Here is a 24609-nt window from a genome sequence, read left to right on the forward strand (position 1 = left end):
GAACCTAGGACCTCCCGTCTCTAGGCCTGGCTCTCAATCCACTGAGCTACCCAGCTGCCCCTTGAGTTGAGTTTTAAAGGAACCCAAGGAAAGCCAGGAGGCAGAGGCAAGAATGGGGAATATTTCAGGGAAGAGGACAGCCAGTACAAAAGCAGAATCTGAGTGTCATGTATGTAAAAGGGCAAGGAAGCCTGTGTAGTGGGATTGTAGAGTGTGCAGAGGGCAGGTAAATGAAAGGAGCCTGGAAAGGTTGCAAAGGGCTTTAAATGCCAAACAAGAGAATTTTATGTTTGCTCCTGAAAGAAAGAGGGAGATAGTCAGACTTGTACTTTAGGGAAAGTGTCTTGGTAGCTGAGTGGAGGATGGATTGACATGGATTAATACTAGAGGGAGAGAAATCTACCAGAAGGCATTGGGCTGTTTTTGTCTTTTTTCATCTTTACTAAATTTAAGTGTAAAGTTCATTGTTGAACTCAGACTCTAGATGGGTGACCCTGGGCAAGGACTTCACCAACTCTGTTTGCCTCAGTTTACTCATCTGTAAAATGAGCTAGAGAAGGAAATGGCAAGCCACTCTAGTATCATAGCCAAAAAATCCCCAATGGGGTTATGAAGAGTCAGACATGATGGAGATGACTAAACAATAATTTTAAGGGGCATGAGAAGAAACCACAGAGGTTTTATAAGTTGCATTTCTCTTAGTGATTTAGAGTCATTTTTCACATGGTCAATAGTTTATCATTTTTCTTTTGAAAATGGTTTGTGTCCTTTGACCACTTATCTATTGAGAAATGGTCTTGGTCTTCTATATTTCTACTCACTCATTTCACAGATGAGGAAACCAAGGTCAAGAGAAGATAAATGATTTATCCAAAGACACAGCTAGCAAATAGCAGAGCTCTCCAATACAATTGCTTTTTGGCAATTGCTTGTCTATAACCTCTGATTGACAATTTTGCAATATACAATACAAAAGACATTAAATTTGGAGTCAGAGGACTCAGGTTCAAATCCTGACTTTGCCACTTACTATCTACGTGACCTTGAACAAGTCTTCTAACATATTAGGACATCTGTTTTCTCCTCTGTAAAATGAAGCATTTGAATTAGATGACCTCCATGATCCCTTCCAACTGTCCCTCTATGATCTATTGAGAATACCCAATCTGGAAGTGGAAGGGTAACCAAAGGAGAGCACTCAAGGACTACATTTGGCCTCAACATCTTCACTCAGAGGAAGACTCCTCTGCATAGCCTCCCCTTGGGAGGCATACAGCAGGACTACCAGTCATAGCTGCCTCCCAGGATAAAGAGGGAGAAAAGATGAATCCTGGTGGACAATGTTAGGGCAGTAGGGAGAACTGGGGTGTATGGAGAAGGATTCCAGAACTCAGTTGAATATCTTGCTCCTAAGGGACCCAGATTCAAACTGGTAATTTCCAGGTAGTTTCTTTCCCTGAGACATGACCCTACTTCACCATTGTGAAGGTCAGTTGCCACGATGAGAAGGTGGTGCCTGAAACAAGTGAAGGCCATAAAAGCAGAATCAGAAGGAACCTTGACAGGTCATCCTGAAAAGCCACACTTGCCCTCCCTACCCCACAGTAGGATCCCAGGGAGAAAAATTATCATAACCTAATATCTACTGGAAAAAGCTCCCTTGGATACTTTTTTTAAACTGTTACCTTCTGTATTAGAATTAATATTGATTCTAAGGCAGAAGAGCAATAAAGGCTTGGCAATTAGGGTTAAGTGACTTGCCCAGGGTCACACATGCTAAGAACTTTAGATACTTCTTGTCTTCCCACAAACATGGAGGTGTGCTGGAGAATACTCCTGGAGTCAGAAGCCCTGGGTTCAAGCATTTCTGGCTCTGTGACAGATGATGTGTGACCTTAGACAAGGATACACAGCTGGTAAGTATCTGGGTCAGGATTTGAACCCAGATCTTCCTGACTTTGAGTCTAGTGTAATGCAGCGTTGCAGCAGAAGCTTTTTGCTTTTACAAATCAACTGTAGCAGCTCTGGCAGTTAGAAGTTTTAGAATGTTCACAGAAAAACGGTTGGAGCCTGATGCTATAAATAGTCCTGAAGCTCCGACTGAGGGGCTTTTGCCTTTTGGCTTCTGCCTTTGCCTGTGTGCCTTGTCTTTGGGCATTTGGACCTGGCCTGATTTCTCTGGACCTCTCCTTGACCTCTCCATTTTACATCCTGCTATTTCCCCTGAATTTCCCCATTGGGCCCTGAGAGGAAGGGTGGTTTGGTGGTTGGACATCATGGGTTTAGTTTCTGTAGGCAAGAAAGACATCCTAAATCAAGCTACCCCCTTATTTAGTGATCTGATAAATACTTTTACTTCAGGGAGTGAAAGCTTCTGTTGCAACCCTGCATTACACTAGCAACATGCCCATTATTCCAAAATGTCTCTCTTTGGAATTATCATCTTCATGGATGTGTAGTTCCAACACTCATAGTTCTTGGACCTGAAGTAATCAGTTTCTTCGCATTATCTGAGTATGATTTTCTCCCCATAGAATAACAATGCTGTTAAAAGAATTCACATTCATAGTTTTGGTTTTGAATTTGTTGTCTGTTTTTGGTGGAAAGGTGAGAGAGGTCTTGCTTATTCTCCTAGATTGGGTGTTCCTTAATGGCAGAGCTCCCATCTCCCCCATCCTCCTGGAGGTTCTCTGAAGATAGATCCTGTATCTATCCCATAAGAAGATTGGACAATCTTCTGCTTTCACTGGACCATCCTCCTCTTACCCACTACAAACACACACACACACACACACACCCCAAAGCATATGATTCTGACTCCCAGGTGATGCTCGGTGGCATGGAGTGAATGAGGGAAAAGTGGTTCATTCTATTTAAAAAGATTGAGAGATATACTGGGAGAGGAAAGTGCCAATCGTAAGAGTTGTCAGACACAAGGATAAAGGTTGTAGCACTCCAGGATAAGACTATCATCCATTCATCTGTTTTGAGAAGGCATATGTGCCCACCTCCCCTAGAGACAAGGGAGTGGACAAGACGATCTCCAATGGACTGTGAGGACACTGACACTAAGATTTAGGCAGGCAGAATCTCAATCTGGAAATTCACTTTAAAAATCTTTCTTTTTGTTGTCCATAAGTTTGTTGTCTGTAATAAATACAAAGCAAGGATATGAAGCCATCCCAGGCTGGTTTTCATGGGTTCTGGCCTTGGGCCACTCCTTTCTCTCAGGGTATCCATGGGCCTGAGACTTTACCAGAGTTCACATTGAGTCCATTGGAAATTCTAGTCAATCACTCAGTTCCATCCCTCCAGACCAGCTCCAAGGAAGGACTAGAACTGTGAAGAAAAGCATGTGGGGATGTTGTCCAGTCTTCCCCAGATACCACAGTCCAAGTTCATCTCTCCTCATCAGACCATAGATCTGGTACCCTGTTGCCTCTGGAACAGCTGTGGAAGCCAAAAATAATTATTCCAGACAATGGCAGAAGAATAGATTCAATATCCAGGTTATTATCAGGGCTGACCTTGAGAGTCAGATGGAGTGCTAGGCACAGATGGTGAGGAAGCAGAGAGGGACAGAAATCAGCCCAGCTGGCTGGGTCAAGGATGCAGCATTCTCCTTGGGCCTCCTCTGTTCACTCTCTACCAGGGACTACAAAGAAGAGATTTGTGTCCTAGGATCTAACTGCAAGATAAACTTAGGTTGTCTTATGAGGAGGAGCATCTGAGCTTGCTTTTTAGGAGAATTCATAATTTATCTGCAAGTTCTATGCTACAGAACTTCTTCTCATTAAATACAGGTCAACTCCCAAAACATAACTCTACACATCATTTGTATCCACCCTATTCTTTCTCTTCCTACACTTAGATCTTAATTGAATTATGATTGAATGAATGAATGAATGAATGAATGAATGGAGTGAGTGAATTAATATTCTCTTTCTTCCCTTTCTGATTAGTACTAATTTCTCCTTTTAGTTCACACTGTGACTGCCAACCATATTTTCTTTTCTCTCTATTTTGACTAAGTATTCTAAACCATGTATTCTTTTTCTTCCTCTTTTTTTTTGAAACCCTTCCCTTCTGTCTTAAAATCAACAATAGGAGGGGGCAGCTGGGTAGCTCTGTGGATTGAGAGCCAGGCCTAGAGATGAGAGGTCCTGGGTTCAAATTTGGCCTCAGGCAGTTTCTAACTGTGTGACCCTGGGCAAGTCACTTAAACTCCATTGCCTAGCCCTTACCACTCTTCTGCCTTAGAACCAATACATAGTATTGATTCTAAAGTAGAAGGTAAGGGTTTTTTTTTTAAAATCATAACTATTGGTTTCAAGGCAGAAGAGTAGTAAGGGCTAGGCAATGGGGCATAAGTAACTTGCTGAGGATTACTGGAAGCGATCTGAGCTAGGAAGTATCTAAGAACAGATCTGAACCCAGAACGTCTCATCTCTAGGCCTGGCTTTCAATCCACTGAGCTACCCTGCCCCTCTATACTTTAATGTGTGGTTGTGGAAAAGCTAACTCATAAATCAAGTCCATTCATCCAAATCTAACAGTGTCTGCCCATCTCATACCTATCACCTTTGAAGTAGGATTCATTGTGGGTCTGGAGTCTCTTTGTTCATCTGTCATTGAAACAATTCCTGAAACTATACCTCTATCATGAAATCTTCTCAGTTTAACTGAAGGAAACCTAGTGGTTTCCCCAATCCTCACTCATCCTGGAAATTAAGTCTTTATGGTTATTCTCCCCAGTCTCCTTGACTTTCTTAACCTTAGGCCATGTGTCAGCCAAAATAAAAGTAAATTAGATAAACATTTGCAAAACCACAAAATATCTAGATTAACTGACCAATAAACAAAACATTTGAACAAACTAATCTAAGAGACAGAAATTTAACAACCTATAAATAAACTCCCAAAGAAAAAACAAATTGGGTCCTGATAGAATACAAATAGATTCTATAAAACATTTAAAGAACAATGAATTGAATATTTAAAGAAATTATTTGCAAAAATACACATAGAAGCACCTTACCAAACTCCTTTTATAAGATAAATATGATTTTGATCTTCAAACCAAGAAGATAAATCAAAGAAAGTAATTTATATCTATTCCTAATGAATACTTTTATAAAAGTAGTATATTGTAAAAATATAATTATATATATGAAAAATAGAATATTAGCAAAGGAATTCAAAGTATGGATTTAAAATACTTATTTAAAATTTAATAATGTGTTATAAATATAATTATCAAAAATATAAAGCTATTATTATTATTTGCTGTGAGCAAATAAATTAAAATTATGTATTTAAAATATTCATCATAACCATGTTAGATTTATGCCAGGAATAAAAGGATTGTTCAACATTAGAAAAATTATAAACATAATAGACCACATTAATTGCAGAACCAGTTTTAAAAATCACATGATTATATCACCAAATGTAAAGTCTTTGACAAAATAGAGTAGTTATATTAAAAACACAAAAAATAGAGGAATGAATGGACTTTTCCTTAATATTTATAAATAGCATCTAAAATAAGAGCCAGCATTATTTGTATTGGAAAAACACTAGAAGCCTTTCTAGTAAGGGCAGGGACAAAGCAAGAATAATTATCATCACCACTATTATTTTATATAGTTTTATAAATGCTATCTATATCAATTTAAAAAGCTAAAGGAATTGAGGGAGGAAACATACACAAAAATAAGACAATCATCTGTATTTGAAATTCATATTATGATTAAAGAATACTAATAAAATTGATTTTATTAATTTATAACATCAACAAAGTAGTATTATATAAAATAAACTCACAAATCATCAGTATTTCTACACATTGCTAACATAAATCAATAGGAGAAAATAGGAACATAAATGATTGAAGATAACTACCAAATATACAAAATATCTGAAAATCAAAAAATACAAAATATTATATAAATAAAGGAAGAAAAATAATCAAAACGCTAATTGTAATTTTTTTTTAGATTTCTGATTTGCCTCTGCACAGGACCATGGGGACCTTCCATCTGACTTGCAGGTGAAACCTTCTGTATGTGTTGTATCCTCAATTACATAAAAAGAAATTAATTAGCTTCTCATCATTTTGTTGATTAATATTTTAAGTTGTAATTGTGTGGCTTGTACTAAAAGTCACAGTTATTAGCTGATTTGAATAATTTTAATTGATTTGTGTATAGAAAATATTAATCAAAGAGTAGATAAAATATATATAGTATGGTATGTTCAAAATATGACATAATAGTAACAGGAATAAAATTTAAAGCCTCTGCAATGCTGAAAGTATGTATACATTTCGCCTTACCTTACTATAACCCTATAGGTTATGACATGAGGAAACTGGAATGCTAGCCCTAGAGTTTCATGACCAAGTCACCTGAGAAAGGGAGAGGACAAAAGGGAGGGGGTGCCCTATTCATCACCCCTCTTTATCACCCCTATTCAGAACCCCTGTTCAGAAAAATGCTTGAACAATATTGAATCACTGTCTATGCCTATAAAATCTGTAAGACCTAAAACTTTGGATATCACACTATACTAGGAGTGTGTAGACCCTGGCTTTTGTGACCTGATCACAATAAAATCACCTTTGCTCAGATCTTTGACTAGTTTTGTTTTTTTAACAATCGAAATGTATGAACCTTTTGAAAGAAGGTATTGTCTTACTTTTCCATCTGTAATCACAGTATTTAGCACAGGTTTTTTTGCACAGTAAGATCTTTTAATAAATTTTTTTTCATTCACTCACAGGATGAGAGAAGTAATGGAAAATAAACCTATCAAGGTAAGTTAGAACCAGATTATGAAAGACCTTGAATTCTAGAGTAAACTATATGTATTTTCTTCTATAAAGAACTACTAAAGATTCTAGGAAAAGGCATTGATATGCTCACACTTGTGCCTTAGGAAAATAATTTTCTTAATTCCATAGGACACAACTTAGAGAAGAGAAACTGAAAAAACAGTACTTCAGGCAAGAGGAAATGAGAGCTTAATCTAGGATGGCAGCCAAAGGAGTAGAGAAAAGAGGATAGATTTATGAGATAGGATGTTGAGGTCATGACACATTGCTTGGATCCTCTGTTGGCAGAAGAATCTGGTCTCCATAGAACAGGGTGGTTCCTATACTTAGCAAATTCAAAGCCCTTCTTCAGGACACCTCACTCCTTTCACCTCCATTTAGGTAGCCACGTGCCTACTTTACCTACTCATGTCAGGTCCTGACATATGCTTATCCCCTTCCTATCTCTGTACCATCTCCCAAGTTGCTCTGGAAGTCTGCCTGAAGCTTCAATAGAAGAAGATCCTCTCTAGGGGATCATAGTGCCATAAATATGTTACTGAAAACTACCCAGAGACCATCTACTCCAATACCTACATTTTACAGATAAGGAAACTGAAGCTCAGGGGAGTTAAGTGGCTGCTCCAAGGTCAGCTAGGTAGCAAATGTCAGAGTAAGATTTGAACACGGGACCAATGATTAGAGCCAGGGTTCTTTACACTGTACCATGTACCACTCTTTTTCCCCTTCTTTTTTTCCTTTTTTTTAGAGCCTCAATATGGCATGGTAGGTATTATAAAGGCAAGTATTGACACCAGAAGGCCCATAATGAGGTAAAAATAGCATTTGATCTCTGGTCAGAGGACCTGGATTTGCCTCTTATTTTTCCTATTTACTAGTTGCTATTTACTCCATTAGCCCTTCTGAGCCTTAGTTTCCTCATCTGTAAAAATAGCATTTGATCTCTGGTCAGAGGACTTGGATTTGCCTCTTAGTTCTCCTATTTACTAGTTGCTATTTACTCCATTAGGCCTTCTGAGCCTTAGTTTCCTCATCTGTAAAAGAAGGGGATTAGACTAGATGATGTCAAAGGTCCCTTTCAGTCTGACACCATGTATAGTCATGCTTTTTGTTCTACTCTTTCTTTCTGTGTGACCTTTGGAAAGCCAGTTATCTTCTCTGGGGATAATAATACCAGCTCTGCCTAGTTCCCCAGCCACTTGCAGTACCAAATGAGGTAATATGGAAAACAATCTGTAAAGGGATGCTAAAAGGGTAAGCTTCTAAAATTTCATCCCTTTCTCTTCTTCAATGGCTTCTACCTCTGACCCATCATCATACTTCCCTTCCTTGATGAAAATCCTAATTTCTGGAGGCCACTTGCAACTGATTAGAAGAAATGGAATGACATCCCTGATGCTAGCTTGGAGAGAAGTGAAACTCCCAAGATAGGCTTCCCCCCCAGCCAGTCACATAAAAAGAGTTAGGAAATGTCTTGTTTAGTACTTATGATCCTTTTATAGTCTGTATTAGTAGAGTGGCAGCCCTCAATGGGAAGGGTCATTTCTTCAAACAGTCCGATACTACTTGTAAATTAAACATAAATGTCTCTGGATAACATTAACCAAGTCCTGGAAGCAGGAGAAGAAGTGGAAGGAAGGGGACCTGTTTCTTTGGAAATCTCTCTCCTTTGGGAAGAATAGCTCTAAAGACTCTCTTGTCCAATGACCTTGCTGGGTGACTTACCGAACTGAGAAATGGGATACAGGATCCTAGGAATCCAGAAATAACTGGGAAAAAACCCCTGGGGAAAAAAAGAGAGAAAGGTGAGTGACAACATGGAAGCAGATAGGTTAGGAGTGGAGGCAACCATAATGTAATGGAAAGAATATTGGTTTGGGGGTTTAGAGGAGCTGAGTTCAGCTCTGTTCCTTCCTACCTATGAAGTGACTTGATATCACAGCTACCCTGTTCTCGCCTGTAAATTTGAGTGGGTGCTTGCAACAATGATTCCACAGAACAGATAATGAATCATCCCCAGTCCTCATGGCAGAAAGGGAGAGGACTATTGAGGCAAGGTGTCTAATAGATTGTCAGGACTAGTCACTGTGTAGGATATTTGTGCTTCTCTTTGTTAAAAAGGAAAAGTGTAAATCCACTGATGATGGTGGTGGTGATGGTGATGATGATGCTAGTGATGAATTGGTTCCCTTTCTAACCAAAGAGGATGTGTAATAGCTTGGGGATGGCTTAGGTCTCCAGTAGGATTTACAGCTGCAAGATCTGCTTAGAGAGCATAGGATTACTAGATCCAAACTTAAGGTTCATTAAAGCTGGAGGATACCTTCAAGACCATTTAGCCCTCCTTTTATAGAGAAGGAGAGTATGGCTTGAAGGTGTTAAATGATTTGCCAAGGATCACTCAGTTAATAAGCAGCAGAGGGGCATTAGAGGCCAGGTTCTCTGATTCTAAACATAGGGCTCTCCCTTCTGTACCACTCTTCCTCTCACTGTAGCCCTAATCTCAAACTGCAACAGACATACTGATTCCATTGGAAACTTAGCCCAGGGGAAAAAAGAAAGAAGAACATCCACTGCTATAAGCTCCATTCCTTAATGTCTATTAGGCTTGGCATGCGAGGTATTGGGCTTTCATTTTCACATCAGCACTGAGGGATTAGGGCTCTTACAAGGATATGGGAGTTCATAGCCCCATCTCAGCATGAATGAATCCAGATTCTAGAGGTGATGATTTTACATACCCCCTACTTCCCCTAGCAAAACTTCTTTCTGTTCTAGGTAGGCTATTTTTCTTCCCATCCTACAATCCTTAGAAATCATTCCATCCAGCCCCCCAATTTTACAGATAACAAAACTGCTGCTTATGGCCTGCAACTGTTACACAAGTTACTTAAACTCTCTAGGCTTCGGTTTCCTTATCTGTAAGATGAAGGGGTAAGGTTAGAGGACTTCTAAGATCTCCTATAGCTCAAAAACTATGACCCTATGAGGGACAGAAGATCAGTTCACTAAAATATTTCATGTAGACTCTACATTCTCCTCATTTCAGAAGAAAAATCAGTGTATTTCCCCTTCTTGAGTCTTATACTTCTCTCCTATTCACCAAGATTTTCCCAAGGTCAGTGGCTGTAACTTAGCAACCACATTCTCTCTGTCTGTCTCTGTCTCTCTATCTCTGTCTCTCTCCTTTCTCTCTCTCTTTGTGTGTCTCTCAAAAACCCTTACTTCTATCTTAGTATCAATTCTAAGACAAACAAATAAGGACTAGACAAAGGGGATCAAGTGTATTGTCCAGGGTGACACAGCTAGGGAGTGTCTGAGGTTTAATTTAAATCTAAGATCTCCTAACTCCAGGCCTAGGGCTCTATCCACTATATCACCTAGCCACCCTTTTGGTATAGGTTTTTCTTTATTTTTAAACCCTTATCTTCAATCTTAGAGTTGATACAAAATGCTAGTTCCAAGGCAGAAGAGTGATGAGGGCTAAGCAATTGGGGTTAAGTGATTTATTCAGGGTCACACAACTAGGATATGTCTGAGGCCAGATTTAAACTCAGGTTCTCCTGACTCCTGGCCTGGCACTCTGTGCTACCTAATTGACCAATTCATTTCTTTGAGCATCTGTGGCTATAGATATCATGATTGATCTCATTGAGAACAGCTGGATGTTGACTAGTCATCAACTCACTTATCCTGGTTTCTATTCCTTACTAGCCATTTTTGTTCTGTTCTTCCCAGGCCAAAGATTATTCTCATTGGCAGGGGGAACAGAGAAATGAAATAAATAAGTCAGTTCTCTTATCATCAGCCATAATTATTAACCATCCACTCTTAAGATGTGGTTCTATCCCGTTTTTGTTCCTCTGTAACTCTTTGACCAATTCTGTTGGTTTTGAATAAGGTCTAATTTCTCAGATCCTGATTCCTATCATGAGTCCCAATCTGCTAAGTCTCACTGAAATCCATATGTTGAAAAGAAAAAGGGAAGGAAGGAAGGAAGGAAGGAAGGAAGGAAGGAAAAAATAAAGAAAGGCTTCCCATGTTTTCTCATGTTGTCTCATCTGGGAGGGTAGGGACTTCTTATGTTGTTGTTAATGCAGGACTAGGCTCACACTGGGTGCTTATATGGCCAGTTGGTTGAAGGAGGCAAGTGTCTAAAAGTAGAAAGAAAACCAAGGACTGGGAGTCAGAAGCCCTGGCATCTAGTTCTGTCTCTGCCTGTAACTAGCTGTGTGACTCTCAGTAACCCACATCATCTTTCTCAGCTGTAAAATTGACATTCTAATCCCTTCCTTGCCTATCTCACAGAGTATTTAGGTGGAGGGAGGGGCAGGGTCAATGATAGTAATTGTAACAAAATTCAGAGCGGTTATTTAGAGAACTTTAATGTTTGTAAAGCAGTGAACATATGTGATCTCATTCAATTCTTTTGAACAATCCCTTAGGGTTGTTTTAAGTAAAAGAAGTTTATTGTCCTTTTCCACAGTCAAGAAGTTGAGGATCCTGATCACACAGCTGTTGTGAGAGACAGAGTTTGAACCTGGGGGTTGCCATGACTCAATAATCATCACCTTTCTGCTGATGATTCCCAGATCTATAAACCCAGCCCTGGTCTCTCTCCTGAGTTCTAGTCCCATATCCACTGTCATGTCACACTAACTAACATGACTAACCCGGGAACTCAATCTCCCCTGTTCTGAACTTCCCTGTTACTTACTACTGTGGACAACATCCTCCTTCTAGGCACCCAGGCTCACTGTTTCAAGATCATTCTTTCATTTATTCCATATATCAGTCAGTCCCCAAGCAGCTCTTAAGAGTTTCCTATGAACCAGGCACTATGCTAAGGAAAAGAGAGGCAAAGACATGCAAAAGACAGTCCCTTTCTTCAAGGAGCTCATGTTCTATTGGGAGAGATGATGTGCAAAAACTTACACATATGAGGCAGCTCAGTAGCACAGTAGATAAAGCGCCAGCCCTAGAGTTGGGAGGACCTGGGTTCCAATTTGACCTCAGACAATCACAAGCTATGTGACTGTGGGCAAGTCACTTCATCCTGATGGCCTAGCTCTTACCCTTCTGTCTTAGAGTTATTACTAAGACAGAAAAGTAGGGTTAAAAAAAAACTTATCCTGGTAATAATATAAATACAGTGTAATGGAGGCTAATTTCAGAGGGAAGAGGATGAAACAGACAGGGAAAGGCTTCCTGTGGAGGGTGAGATTGAATTTAAGAGGTGAAGAAGATCAAGGAAGCCAGGAGAGATGGAGGTAAGGAGGGGAATCATTTTAGGCAAGGGGGACAGGCAGGGAAAATGACCAGAGGTAGAAGACCAAGTATCTTGTAAAAGGAACAGCAAGGAGGCCAGTATTGTTGGATCATAAAAAGTAAAAATAGGGGTAACTAGGTGGCTGAGTAGAAAGAGAGTCAGGCCCAGAGAAAGGAGGTCTTAGGTTCAAATTTGGCCTCAGATGCTTCCTAGTTATGTGACCCGAGGTAAGTCACTTAATCCTGATTGCCTACCTCTTACTACTCTTCTGCCTTAGAACTAATACTCAGTATCAATTCTAAGATAGAAGAGGAGAGGTTTGGTTTGGTTTGGTTTGGTTTTTAAGACTAAGATTGGAAAGGTAGGATTGGGGCTGGTTGTGAAGGACTTTAGAAGCCAAACAGAGGAAGTGATATTTGATCCTGGAGGAATAGGGAACTGGAGGGTACCTGGCATGTAACACTTGGTAAATGTTGACTGATCAACCCTAAGTTTGACACTCTAGCCATTAATCTAGAGTAGTGGTTCCCAAACTTTTTTGGCTTACCACCCCCTTTCCAAAAAAAATATTACTTAGCCCCCTGGAAATTATTTTTTTTTATTTTAATAGCAATTAATAGGAAAGATAAATGCACCTGTGGCCATCACTGCCTCCCTGGATCACTGCAGCACCCACCAGGGGGTGGTGGTGCTCACTTTGGGAATCACTGATCTAGATTGTGTGTTTTGGTATGATACAATGAGATAATTATTAAAATGCCTACCTATCTCACAGGGTTATTAGGTGAAGGAGGAGCAGCAATACTCTCTCTCTCTCTGTCTCTCTGTCTGTCTGTCTCTATCTGTCTGTCTGTCTATCTGTCTGTCTATCTGTCTCTCTGACTCTCTGTCTGTTTTCCCTACCTGTTTCTCTCTTTCTCTGTTCCTCTGTTATATCCCTCTGTGTCTCTCATTCCTGCCAGGGAAAGTCTACTCACCTGAAGAGGCTAAAAGAGCCATAGAACTCCAGGGTCATCCCCAAAATAGGCCATCGCATGAGGACGATTATTATACCCCCCAGGAAGAAGCTTGAACCCTTCAGTTTTTGTCGTTGGAAGAAGAACCAAAAAGTCTTTTTCAAGCCAATAATGATGGAGATGCCACATAGGAACAGTATCTGTGGAGAAGAGAGAAAAGAGTCTGGGAATGGAGCTGTGGGTTTGACTACTGAGATTTAAGGATAAGGGCCTTGGCTCACAAATTAGACATCAGGGAGGACTTTTTAACCTTTTCAGGGGCAGAGGGAAGTCAGGTCAGACTTTTCATCCAAGAATGATTAGCTGAACTTGGATCCAGAAAGACATGATGGGTGTCATATTTTACCTTGAATGATTCCAAGGTGTGTGATTGTAGGCAAGTCACTTAATCTCTCTAAACCTCAATTTCCCCATCTGTAAAATATAATCATGCCCATAGTATCTCCTCCCAAGATTATTGTGTTATTCAAATTAGGTGATGTATATGTAAGGCATATTCCCTTTGAAGTGCTACTCTTTTCATATGGAAGAGTTTGGTATAGAAAAGAACTTTCATGTAAAGAAAAAGATTTAAATCAATTGATAAAGGATTGAAGACTGTATCTGTAATGTGATCATTTAGATGTCTAAAAGGAATGAAAAATAATATAGGTTTAATTAGCTTGAAATTGCCAAATGTGTGAATAAAGAACACAGTTTACATATGAAATTTAAGCAGATTTGGATAGAAAATGAACTGTGGAGTAAATATAAAGATCTAAATAACTTTGTAAAAGATGTAGGACAATGATTCATTTGTATTTAATCAGTGTGGTGGTTTAAAGTGTCAATGAAGGACTTTTGCTTATCAAAAACTGAAAAAATCTGGATTTTTTTTTAGTTATATGACTGAGTCATATAACTATTTAGCAGCTTAGTGTATGACTGAATAAGATCACCTGCTTTCATAATGGAAAATCTGGTGAGCTGTTACCTTTTAAGTGAAAAATGAGTCACTGAGTACAAGGAAGCTGTGATTTAACTACTGAAAGATAAAGGAGAGACACTCTAGGAAGCTATAGCTAATAAGAAAAGAATCTGACAAGTGAAAATTAAAGAAAAAGTTAAGAGGGGCACCTAGGTGATTTGGTGGATAGAGCCAGATTTGGAGTTGGGAGGACCTAGGTTTAAATCTGGCCTTAGACATTTATTAGCTGTGTGACCCTGGACAAGCCATTTAACTCCAATTGCCTAGCCCTTACCACATTTCCATCTTAGAGTTGATACAAGACAGAAGACAAAGTTTTAAAAAAATGAGAAAAAATAATGTTGGAGAAACAAAAGTAGCTCTGTCAGAGCTAGGCATGGACAAGAATAGAATCAGTCAACAGTAGGCCAATAGAAGGTTTCAGCTACATAATTATTGTTTGCTTGAAAAGAAACCTCATTGAATAAAGGCTTAGTTTTGGAGACTGTTCTTCAACATCCCCTAGAGTTTCAGAGGACTGATCTTCTCATAAGCCCCTCTTGTCATTTGCTGGATTGAGAGAAAGAAGCAGAAAGGGAGAAGAAGTTTTGTAGCTGCAAAAAATCCCAGAGCTGCTGAGGCTTAATTGAACTATGCAGAATCACAGTGAGTGAAGAGCTGACTAGGTTGGTTTGCCTTTCCAAGACAGTCAACTTCAACTATTTGCTGTGAGCTCTTTTCTAGTTAGATTATACAGCATTCTGATGAGTGAATGATTAGCTTGGCTGAACTAGATAGTCCAGAGATGAAGAATTTTGAAGTTCTCTAGCTTAAAGGAAAAACTGTCTAAAATAAGTGGTATACTTTCTTAACATCCTTTCAAAGGTGATTTTAAGTTGAAAGAACTTGTTACTGATGCATTGGTTCCAAAGAGGAGATGAGGACCAGCAGACAAGAAGTTAACAGAGTAACAGTAGTGTGTGATTTAGATGTTCCTGAATGGATTGATGACAACAAAGCTTAAAGTCTAGAGTTTCAGGTTATCTCAAGTACATGGGTTTTCCTTCCTCGTGTTCCTCCCTGCCACGTTGCTATAAATGTGTGCCCATTCTCTCCTACAGATACTGAGTACATTTGTGGAATAACATGAACCAAATTTATGTATGTTATGACATATTTAATTTTTCATGCATTAGGCTTACTCTATGATTACCGGTGGCACCACTATTATTTCTTTGCCTTATTGCTAAGAAAATGGTAATATTTAAGATTTAAGAGTCATTTTTGTGAGTGGCTTGTTTGTGTAAGGGGTTATGACTCAGAAAGGGTTCAAGAAATAAAGTTATGGATAGGGGAAAAGCATTCTTCCTGAACAGGCTTGCCTCCAGAGAGAATATGAGAGTAATGTAAAGTGATGGAACTTTTCTGAGAACCTAAACCTGTCAGTTTTAGAGCAGATTGGAATGAAAGTATCCTTCCATGTGACCGGGCCAGAGGTGAAAGGTGCAACAGGGTGAATTGAGAGATCTCTCATGAACACCCATGGGTGAAACACTTTAGAAACTTTAAAGTCCTCTATAAATTTGAGTTATTATTAATAGTGACACAGTGTAATGGTACTGTGCGAAAATCTTAAACTTAGAATCAGGAGACCTGGCATCTAGTTTTGGCTTTCTCATTTATTAGCTGGTGGCTTTGGACCAATTGCTTTTGTCTTTCTGAGTGTCAATTCTTCATAAGTGAAGCAAGAATAAGAAATTTTCCCCTCTCCATCTTATATTTTTGTTGTAAGGAGTGGTTTGTAAAGTAGTAATCACTATAGAAATCTGAGTCAAAGTATATCTATTAGTGAAGACCTTGTTAATAACTATCTCTAAGCTATCTTGTGAAAAAGGGATCAGACCCTCAGGAGAGTGAAAATTGGAGTGAAGCAGATTTTGATTCTCTTTAAGCTTTTACACAACCCAATAATTAGTACTAACTTGAAAGCAGAATGGACTGCCTTAAGGGGCATGAGGTTCCTCATCCTGCTCTATCATGAAGTAACTAGACGATGCAAGGCATAGAGTGTGTTGGACCTGGACTCTGAAAGACCCATGTTCAAATCTGAACTTGGGCCCTTACTGGCTGTGTGTCCCTGGGCAAATAATGTAATGTCTATCTGCCTCAGTTTCCTACTCTGTAAAATAACAGCACCCACTTCCCAGAGGTGTTGTAATGTATAACTTCTTAGTAAATATTAAAATTCTATATAAATACTAGCAATTACTATCACTAGGAATCTTCAAGTGGAAGTTGGATGCCCCCTTGTGGGGGATGTTATAGAGATTTCCTGCTCAGGCACAGGTTGAACCAAATCACCTCTGACGTCCTTTCCCATTCAGAGGTTCTAAAATTCTATTATTTGCCTCCTGTCCTTAGCACCTTCTGGATCCTAACCTCAGCCCCTGCTGCCTAACAAGTTATTTCCTTGGGCAGGCTTAGGGGAAATCAGGACCTACTATGCTCAAAATCACTGTGCCTTAGTGTCATATCTATGGAACTGCTCTCCATGCTAATAGGGGATAATCATGCCTGAAGGCTAATCTTCAACCTCTCTGTGGTCAATAAGTCCTGGTAGTCGCCAGAGCCATGAAGAAGTTAAACTGCTTTACCCAGGATAACACAACTTGTGAATACCAGAAGGAGAATGCCAATTTAGGTTTTACTGACTCCATATCCAGCACCAATATCCACTAAGCCAACTGCCTCAGTGAATAAGGATAAACAATAGTTTGGTATTTTAAAGAAAAGTATAGTGTTTTCAAGTGTACAAAACACTTTATTCCACAGGATCCCCATATCAACCTTGTGAGGTAGGTACTAGAAATATACTTCTTTCACAGGCAAGGAAATAATAATAGTAAATACTAAAAAATAATAATAATTAGCATTTATATAGCACTTTAAGGTTTTCAAAGCACATTCCATTTGTTAACACATTTGATCCTTTCAACAATTCTGTGAGGTAGGTGCTACTATAATCCCCATTTTGCAGATGAGGAAACTAAGGCATGGAGAGGCTAAGTGATACATTCAAGGTCGCATAGCTAATAAGTATCTCAGGTGGGATATGAACCTTAACTACTATTCTATGTTGCCTCAATGAATAGGAAGACATTTGACCCTGGGCTGGGGGACTCAGGTTCTAATTCTGTCAAGAGTACTACTTGTTGGGTTTTTTTTTAACCTTAGAATTGATACTAAGTATTGGTTCCAAGGCAAAGGAGCAGTAAGGGCTAGACAGTTGGGGTTAAGTAACTTGCCTGGAGTCACACAACTAGGAAGCATCAGTGGCTAGATTTGAACCCAGGATCTACTGTATCCAGGCCTGGCTCTCTATCCACTGAACCATATAGCTTACCCCAAGAGTACTGCTTTTATTCCAGTCTCCAAGTTGCACAACCTAGATGTCATCCAGAAATGTGCTGGAAACCAGTTTTAACCAAACTAATTATAAAACTTATAGTGAGCATTTACAACTTGGAAATGGGCAAAAGCAACAAATTGGGGCTTGATACATTCTCTTATTGATTTTTTAAACTCAAGAAAATGGTAGAGAAAATATTAATAATGCAGATTCAATTTAAAAGTGTGTTGTGAGTATGGAGTTGTTGTTGGAGCAGCTGGTTGTTAAACATTTACCATCATACCCCTGAAGCATCCTTACTTCCTTCCAGTCTCTCACTCCCTTCATCCTGCCAGGTGCCATATAATATTCATTCTATTTCCTTATTATCCTTTGGATCCATGCCCTTCTCTCCACTCGCAACACACCCTGAGTCTAGACTATCAACAAACACCTCCATATTGATCTTCCTAGACTCCCAATCTCTCCGCTTTCCAATCCATCTGGCACACAGCTGCCAGATTCATTTCCCTAAATGATCACGTTTTTATCTCTTACACCCCAAATTCTAGTTATTTTCTATTGCTTCTAGAATCAAAATATACTCCCTGCCTGGCAAAACTCTTTACATTCTAATTCCAAACTGTATTTCCAGTTGGGTTTCATATCATTCCCCCTCACACACTGTACATTTCAGCCAGACTGGTTTATTTGCTAGGTTTCCTATAGGCAGCATTCTATGCTTTACATCAGTCTGTCTTCTATTCCTGGAGCGCCCTCTTTCCTCATTGTAGTTGTTCAGGCATTTCAGTCCTGTCCAACCTTTCATGACTCCAGTTATGGGTTTTCTTGGCAAAAATCCTGGAATGGCTTGTCATTTCCTTCCCCAGCTCATTTTACAGATGAGGAAAATGAGGAAAATTGAGGCTAAGTGACTTGCCTAGGACCACACAGCTATTAAGTGTATCTCCCTCCTCACTTCTACTTTATGGAAACCTTTGTTTCCCTTTCAAAGTTCATCTCAAATGCCACCCCCTTCAAGAGGTCTTTTCTCATTCCCTTAATTGTTAGTGTCCCTACTTACCCAATAGCTTTGCACTTGGTTTGTATCTATGATACACTTATCCACAGGAACAAGTTCATTCCTCTAGTAGAATGTGAGATCCTAGGGCAGGGTCTTCCTTGATTTTGTAGGTGTATCCCCTCTGCCTGACTCAGAGTCTGAAGCACAGCATATACCGAATATGCACTTTCCCATTAATTGGTTGATAGATATCTCTCAGACAGTAGCAACAGACTAAGAGGATCTCTTTGGAGACACTTTTTTGGTTCTTGCAAAAGAAATGGAAATAGATGGGAAGGGATTTTCTTGGGAGGAATGAGCAGGGAGTGTGGGGAAGGGTGACTCACATTTCCAAAGGCCAGGAGCACAGGGTCAAAGTATAAGAGGATCCCAAGGAGGATGAAGAAAATGCCAAAGCCCACGATCCCCAGGCCAAACTCTGAAACAAAAATGTGACAGATAGAAAGATCTGGTCAGGGCAAGCAAAACACCCAGCTCTAGGAGTCTGGGACCCCAGGCATAGTGCCCAGGGGTTTGAATCACTAGATAAGCTCCCCCCCCTTGTTCCCCAACTGGGCAAAAGATTCAAAGTTGGGCATCTCCTTCCTCTCAAAAGGTTTGAAAGTTTCACCCCTTCATAAGTTACCTTCAGGGAGGCCCTGAGCATTCGCTTTAATATCTACAAGCTGATTTATCTCAACATTGATGCTGATTTGGATGTAATCCAGGTTTCAAAGCCCCAAATTTTTTGGTGGAGAGTGATAAGGGACAAGTTCAGTGTGTGAGGAATAAGCCAATGGGCTAGAATGGAAGAAAACCTCAGGATCTTTCTTTTCTTAGGATATGTATATATGTATGTATGTATGTATGTATGTATGTATACCTGTATATATTCATTTATTAAGTCATATTAAGAATTACCTGTGTTGGGGGCAGCTGAATGGTTCACTGGATTGAGAGCCAGGTCAAGAAATAGGACATCCTAGGTTCAAATCTGGCTTCAGACACTTCCTAGCTGTGTGACCCTGGGCAAGTCACTTAACCCCCTTTGCCTAGCCCTTACCACTCTTCTGCCTTGGAACCAATATACAGTCTTGATTCTAAGAAGGAAGGTAAGGGTTTAAAAAATAATAATAATTACTTGTGTTGTACTTCACTCTATGTCTTCCCTTTGATAGCTTCCTTATCCTAGCTTTGCAAGACATGAACCCCCTGGACAAATGCCCATTATTGCCCTTCATTGGGGTTGCCTGATCAAATGCTGAATGAAGAGTTAAGATAATGCCAATCATGTCCATTAATGCCAGTTCTCATACTCATGAACCCTCCACTGATTGCTGCTCTCCACAAAAAAAAACTCTGGTGGTGGGTAGGGGATTCAGAGGAATTCTGGGTAGGAGATGAAAGGAGGGTCTTCAAGATGCTCAAAATGCTCAGAGTTTGCTGGGGGAGAAATGAGAGGAAGTAGAAGAACCTCATGCTCATTTATATACTTGAGGCTTGATGGTCATCTTTCCTGTGTCAGAAGACCATTAGTTGTAAAGAGGCTGAATGATAAAGTGGGAGCCCCAAGCTATAGAGTATCCAAGGGAATATTGGTATTGAATCCACATTGGCTCCTAATGCCTTCAGCTTCAGATTACATTCATCTACTCCAAGAGTTCTTTAAAAAAAAAAAAAAAAAAAAAAAAAAAAAAAAAAACCTTATCTTCTGTTTTGGAATCAATACTAGAAGTAAAGCATAGGCAACCAGGATTGAGTGACTTGCCCAGGATCACACAGCAAGGAAGTGTCTAAGGTCAGATTTGAACCCAGGTTCTCCCACCTCCAGACCTGATGCTCTATCAGGAGCTGCTACCTAGCTGCCTCTTCCAAGAATTTTTAATCTGAGGACCACGAAAATTTACTTTTTTTTTTAATTTTGATAACCTCATTTCGATAGGATTGGTTTTCTTCATAATACTTTGTATTTAAAAACATTATTCTGAAAAAGGGTTCATTGGCTTCTCCATACTGCCAAAGTGGTTGCTGTTGTTCAATGTTTTTTCAGTCATGTCTGACTTTTTGCGACCCCATTTGGGGTTTTCTTAGCAAAGATATATTAGTTTGCCATTTCTTTCTCCTGCTCATTTTACAGCTGAGGAAACTGGGGCCAATAGGGTTAAATGACTTACCCTGGGTCATGCAGCTAATAAGTATCTGAGGCCAAAAGGGTCCAGGACACAAAAAATATTAAGGATCCCTGTTTTACTGTTTATATCTTGAATGTACCTAGTTATTGACCTGTTGTCTAACCCCATTAGAGTGTTTGTTCCTTATGGGAAAGGACTGGTATTTTCTTTCTCTGTATTCCTTGTGCTTTGCACTGTGCCCAGCATACAGTAAGCATTAAATAAATGTTTATTTTTATTTTTAAACTCTTGCCTTCTGATGGAGATCTAGCAGTACCAGATCTTAAACTATACTATAAAGCAGTAGTCATCAAAACAATGTGGTCTTGGCAAAGATATAGAAGAGTGGATCAATGGAATAGACTAGGAGTAAATGACTTCAGCAAGACAGTGTTTGATAAACCCAAAGAGCCCAGCTTTTGGGACAAGAACCCACTATTTGATCAAAACTGCTGGGAAAATTGGACAGCAGTGTGGGAGAGACTGTTGAGATCAATATTTCACACCCAAACCAAGATAAATTCAGAATGGGTAAATAACTTAAATATAAAGAGGGAAATTATAACTAAATTAGGTAAACATAGGTATACCTGTCAGATCTATGAGAAAGGAAAAAATTTAAGACCAAGCAAGAGAGAGAATATTACAAAATATAAAATGAATAATTTTGATTACATTAAATTAAAATGGTTTTGTACAAACAAAACCAATGCAACCAAAATTAGAAGGGAAGCAACAAATGGAGAAAAAATTTATAACAAAAACCTCTGACAAAGGTCTAATTTCTCAGATTTATAAGGAGCTAAGTAAATTGTACAAAAAATCAAGCTATTCCCCAATTGGCAAATGGTCAAGGGATAGAATAGGCAGTTTTCAGATAAATAAATCAAAACTATCAATAAGCACATGAAAAAGTATTCTAAATCACTCATAATTAGAGAAATGCAAGTCAAAACAGTACTGAGGTACCACGTCTTACCTAGCAGATTGGCCAATATGACAGTAAAGGCAAATAATAATTGTTGGAGGGGTTGTGGCAAAAATTGGGGAAACTGTGACATTGCTGATGGAGCTGTGAATTGATCCAACCATTCTGGAAGGCAATTTGGAACTATACCCTAAGGGCTTTAAAAGAATGCATACCCTTTGATCTAGCAATACCATTGCTGGGTTTGTACCCTAAAGAGATAATAATGAAAAATGTTTGCACAAAAATATTCATAGCTGCACTCTTTGTGTTGGCAAAAAAAATTGAAAATGAGGTGGTGTCCCTCGATTGGGGAATGGTTGAACAAATTGTGGTATCTGATGATGATGGAATACTATTGTGCTATAAGGAATGATGAACTAGAGGATTTCTATATGAACTGGAAGAACCTTAATGAACTGGTGCAGAGTGAAATGAGTAGAACCAAGAAACCATTATACACAGAAAGTGAACATTGTGGAGCAATCCAATGTAATGGCCTTCGCTAACACAAGACAATCCCAAGGAACTTATGAGAAAGAACGCTATCCACATCAAGAGAAAGAAGTATGGGAACAGAAACACAGAAGAAAAACAAATGACCAATCGTTTGTTTATATATGATTGAGGGGTTTGGTTTTAAGACTGCTCTATTGTAAAAATGAATAATATGGAAATAGGTATAAGTGATAACATTTGTATAACCCAGTGGAAGTGCTTATTGGATCCAGGAAGGGAGAGGAAAGAGGAGAGGGAAAGAAAATGAAATATAGAAACTTGGGGAAAAATTTTTTTTTAATTTTTTTAAAGAAAAGAAAACCTCTTACCTTGTGTCTTAAAGTCAATACTAAATATTGGTTCCAAGGCAGAATAGCGTTAAGGATTAGACAATGGGAGTTAAGTGACTTGCCCAGGGTCACTTGGCTAGGCAGTGTCTAAGGCCAGATTTAAGCCGAGGACTTCCCATCTCTGGGCTTGGCTCTCAATCCACTAAGCCACCTAACTGCCCCACTTAATAAATGTTTATTGACATACTAACTGACTCTACTTCAACTCCACCATTTCTGTTTTTGTATGATTGAATGGGAGAAGGTATTTGAATGTATTGAAGAATGTTTTCCACATTCATCCCTGCCCCACCACATACTCTCTCATGTCCTTCACTGCCAAGCATTCAAAGATGAGCTTTGTTTGTTCTGACCCCTTGGTACCAGCCCAGGGATTGCTGGGGGTCACAAGTCTAAGCTAAGGGAAGGATGATGAGGACCCTTTTCCCTCTGAAGGCATAAACACCACACCCAGCACAGGTCACTGAAGCCTCCCATATGCCAACACAGCAGCTTCTTGCCTCCAGCTCCAGAGGTCAGAGTGACAGTTCGTCCCAGATAAAGCAATCTTGGATCCATTTGCCTGGAGATGGCGGGAGTGAGGAAGGGTCCCAGCCTCTGTTCGTCAACCCAATGCTTCTCTCCCTCAGCCCCACCTACCCCTTTTCCCTGCCTCTAGCATCTTGTTCTTTACTCACTCTGCCATTCCGAGATGGAAATCATGGCTGCAGCCTATGGGGGAGCCCTTGGAATCAGTCGCCCTGGGAGCCAGTGGGTGGTATGAAGTCTAGAGCAGCGGTTGGAAGAATGAACCTTGGCAATGTTGTGAAATCTCTTCCTGAATAAATCATTAACTTCCCAGGCTGGAGAAGGCTACTTAAAGACACAGTCTCTCTCCTCCAGCTTCTTCCCAAAGAGATCCTTCCACTGATAACCCACCCCTACCCTATCCCCATGGACCTTGCCTCAAGGCACATAAATTGAGAGGGTTTTGCTGAGCCTTCCAATATTTCAGCAGGAGAGGAACAACTGAGTTTAGCAAAGAACAGCCAGGTAGGCAGTGGACAGAGCAGAGGACCTAGTGTCAAAAAGATCTGAGTTCAAATCTTGCCTCAGACACTTAATGGCTGTGTGAATCAAGCCCTTTGTTTGCCTCAGTTTCCTCATTTGTAAAATGAGCTGAAGAAAGAATTGGCAAACCACTTTGGTATCTCTGCAAAGAAAACTCCAAACAAGGTCATAAAGAGTAGGACTGGACTGAAAAGACTGAACAACAAAGTAAAGAACAATCAGTTCAAATAGGAAGTAAACGGCTACCTTCTTGGGCCTCCACATGCCCTTGTATCAGCCTCCCCAACAGGGATCCAGGGTCTCTGTTCTACCCCCTTGATAATTTGTCCCAGATGCCAAAATGACTAGCGATAGCTCTGCCAGGACCTGCTTGGATCAACTAGAGTTCAGCAGAAAGAAAACAGCATTCAAGCTCCTAGTCCCAAATGGACTTCTCTCTGTGTCTGTCATGTAATAGGTATAGGCTTTAAAAGTTTAAAAGTAGATTTGTGTAAGCATGTTAGAGAAAGCCTTTGCTGGAAGCCATGGACATTCTGAATAGAATGCAAAGAGTAGGAGGAGAGAGCTGAGTAACAGACAGTGCTGAGCTGTGAGGGGTTCAGAGCAGAAGTGCAATCTGCAGTCCCTTTTGACCTGGGATCTTGGAGAGTGGTGAAGGTTGAAAAGGCAGAAGACATCAATCCTGCAAGTCAACTCCGAGTAGGGAAGTGGCCTGTGATCTGGTGGACAGTTTGCAGCCATCTCTCCCTACCTGGTTACTTGGGATCACCAGCTGTGGAGGAGTTGGTTCTTGGTATCCTGATAACATCTCTAGAACAGTTGTGAGACCCCAAATTCAAGCCCTCTTCCTCAGGTCCTTAGCCGAGCTGTCAAAACCTGGCAGAAGCTAAGTTGGCTAAGGATCTTACCCCTTTGACTCCAGCCCTGGGTAGTTAGTCATAGCTTCACCTAACCTCCTTTCCTATCCCCTCATATTATAATTAAACTGTTTCCTTGTGAGTTTTCTAGTACTTTAAAGTCCTCATTGTGTGTATGTAATACTCTGAAGTTATTCCA

The 24609-nt window shown here is 39.8% G+C and overlaps 1 protein-coding gene across 1 annotated transcript; it reads right to left on the bottom strand.

The window, feature by feature from the left end:
* Positions 1 to 3091: 3091 nt before the first annotated feature.
* GOLT1A (golgi transport 1A) lies at positions 3092 to 23268 on the bottom strand. Its single transcript, XM_044672847.1, has 5 exons — positions 23181 to 23268; positions 18865 to 18956; positions 13082 to 13260; positions 8561 to 8618; positions 3092 to 3450 (listed from the first exon to the last, which is right to left on the bottom strand). Exons 1-5 carry the CDS (start codon positions 23203 to 23205, stop codon positions 3412 to 3414), a joined length of 393 nt encoding a protein of 130 aa, XP_044528782.1. The 5' UTR covers positions 23206 to 23268; the 3' UTR covers positions 3092 to 3411.
* Positions 23269 to 24609: the final 1341 nt, after the last annotated feature.

The sequence above is a fragment of the Gracilinanus agilis genome, chromosome 4, assembly GCF_016433145.1.
Source record: "Gracilinanus agilis isolate LMUSP501 chromosome 4, AgileGrace, whole genome shotgun sequence".
Taxonomy (NCBI): domain Eukaryota; kingdom Metazoa; phylum Chordata; class Mammalia; order Didelphimorphia; family Didelphidae; genus Gracilinanus; species Gracilinanus agilis.

Excerpts from the sequence above, each read along its gene's own strand:
- GOLT1A (XM_044672847.1), bottom strand. The coding sequence starts at position 23,205 with ATGATTTCCATCTCGGAATGGCAGA. Across the intron at positions 18,957-23,180 it reads TTCCATCTCGGAATGGCAGA|AGTTTGGCCTGGGGATCGTG; the intron begins GTGAGTAAAGAA and ends TTTTTGTTTCAG. Across the intron at positions 13,261-18,864 it reads TGCTCCTGGCCTTTGGAAAT|ATACTGTTCCTATGTGGCAT; the intron begins GTGAGTCACCCT and ends TCTTCTCCACAG.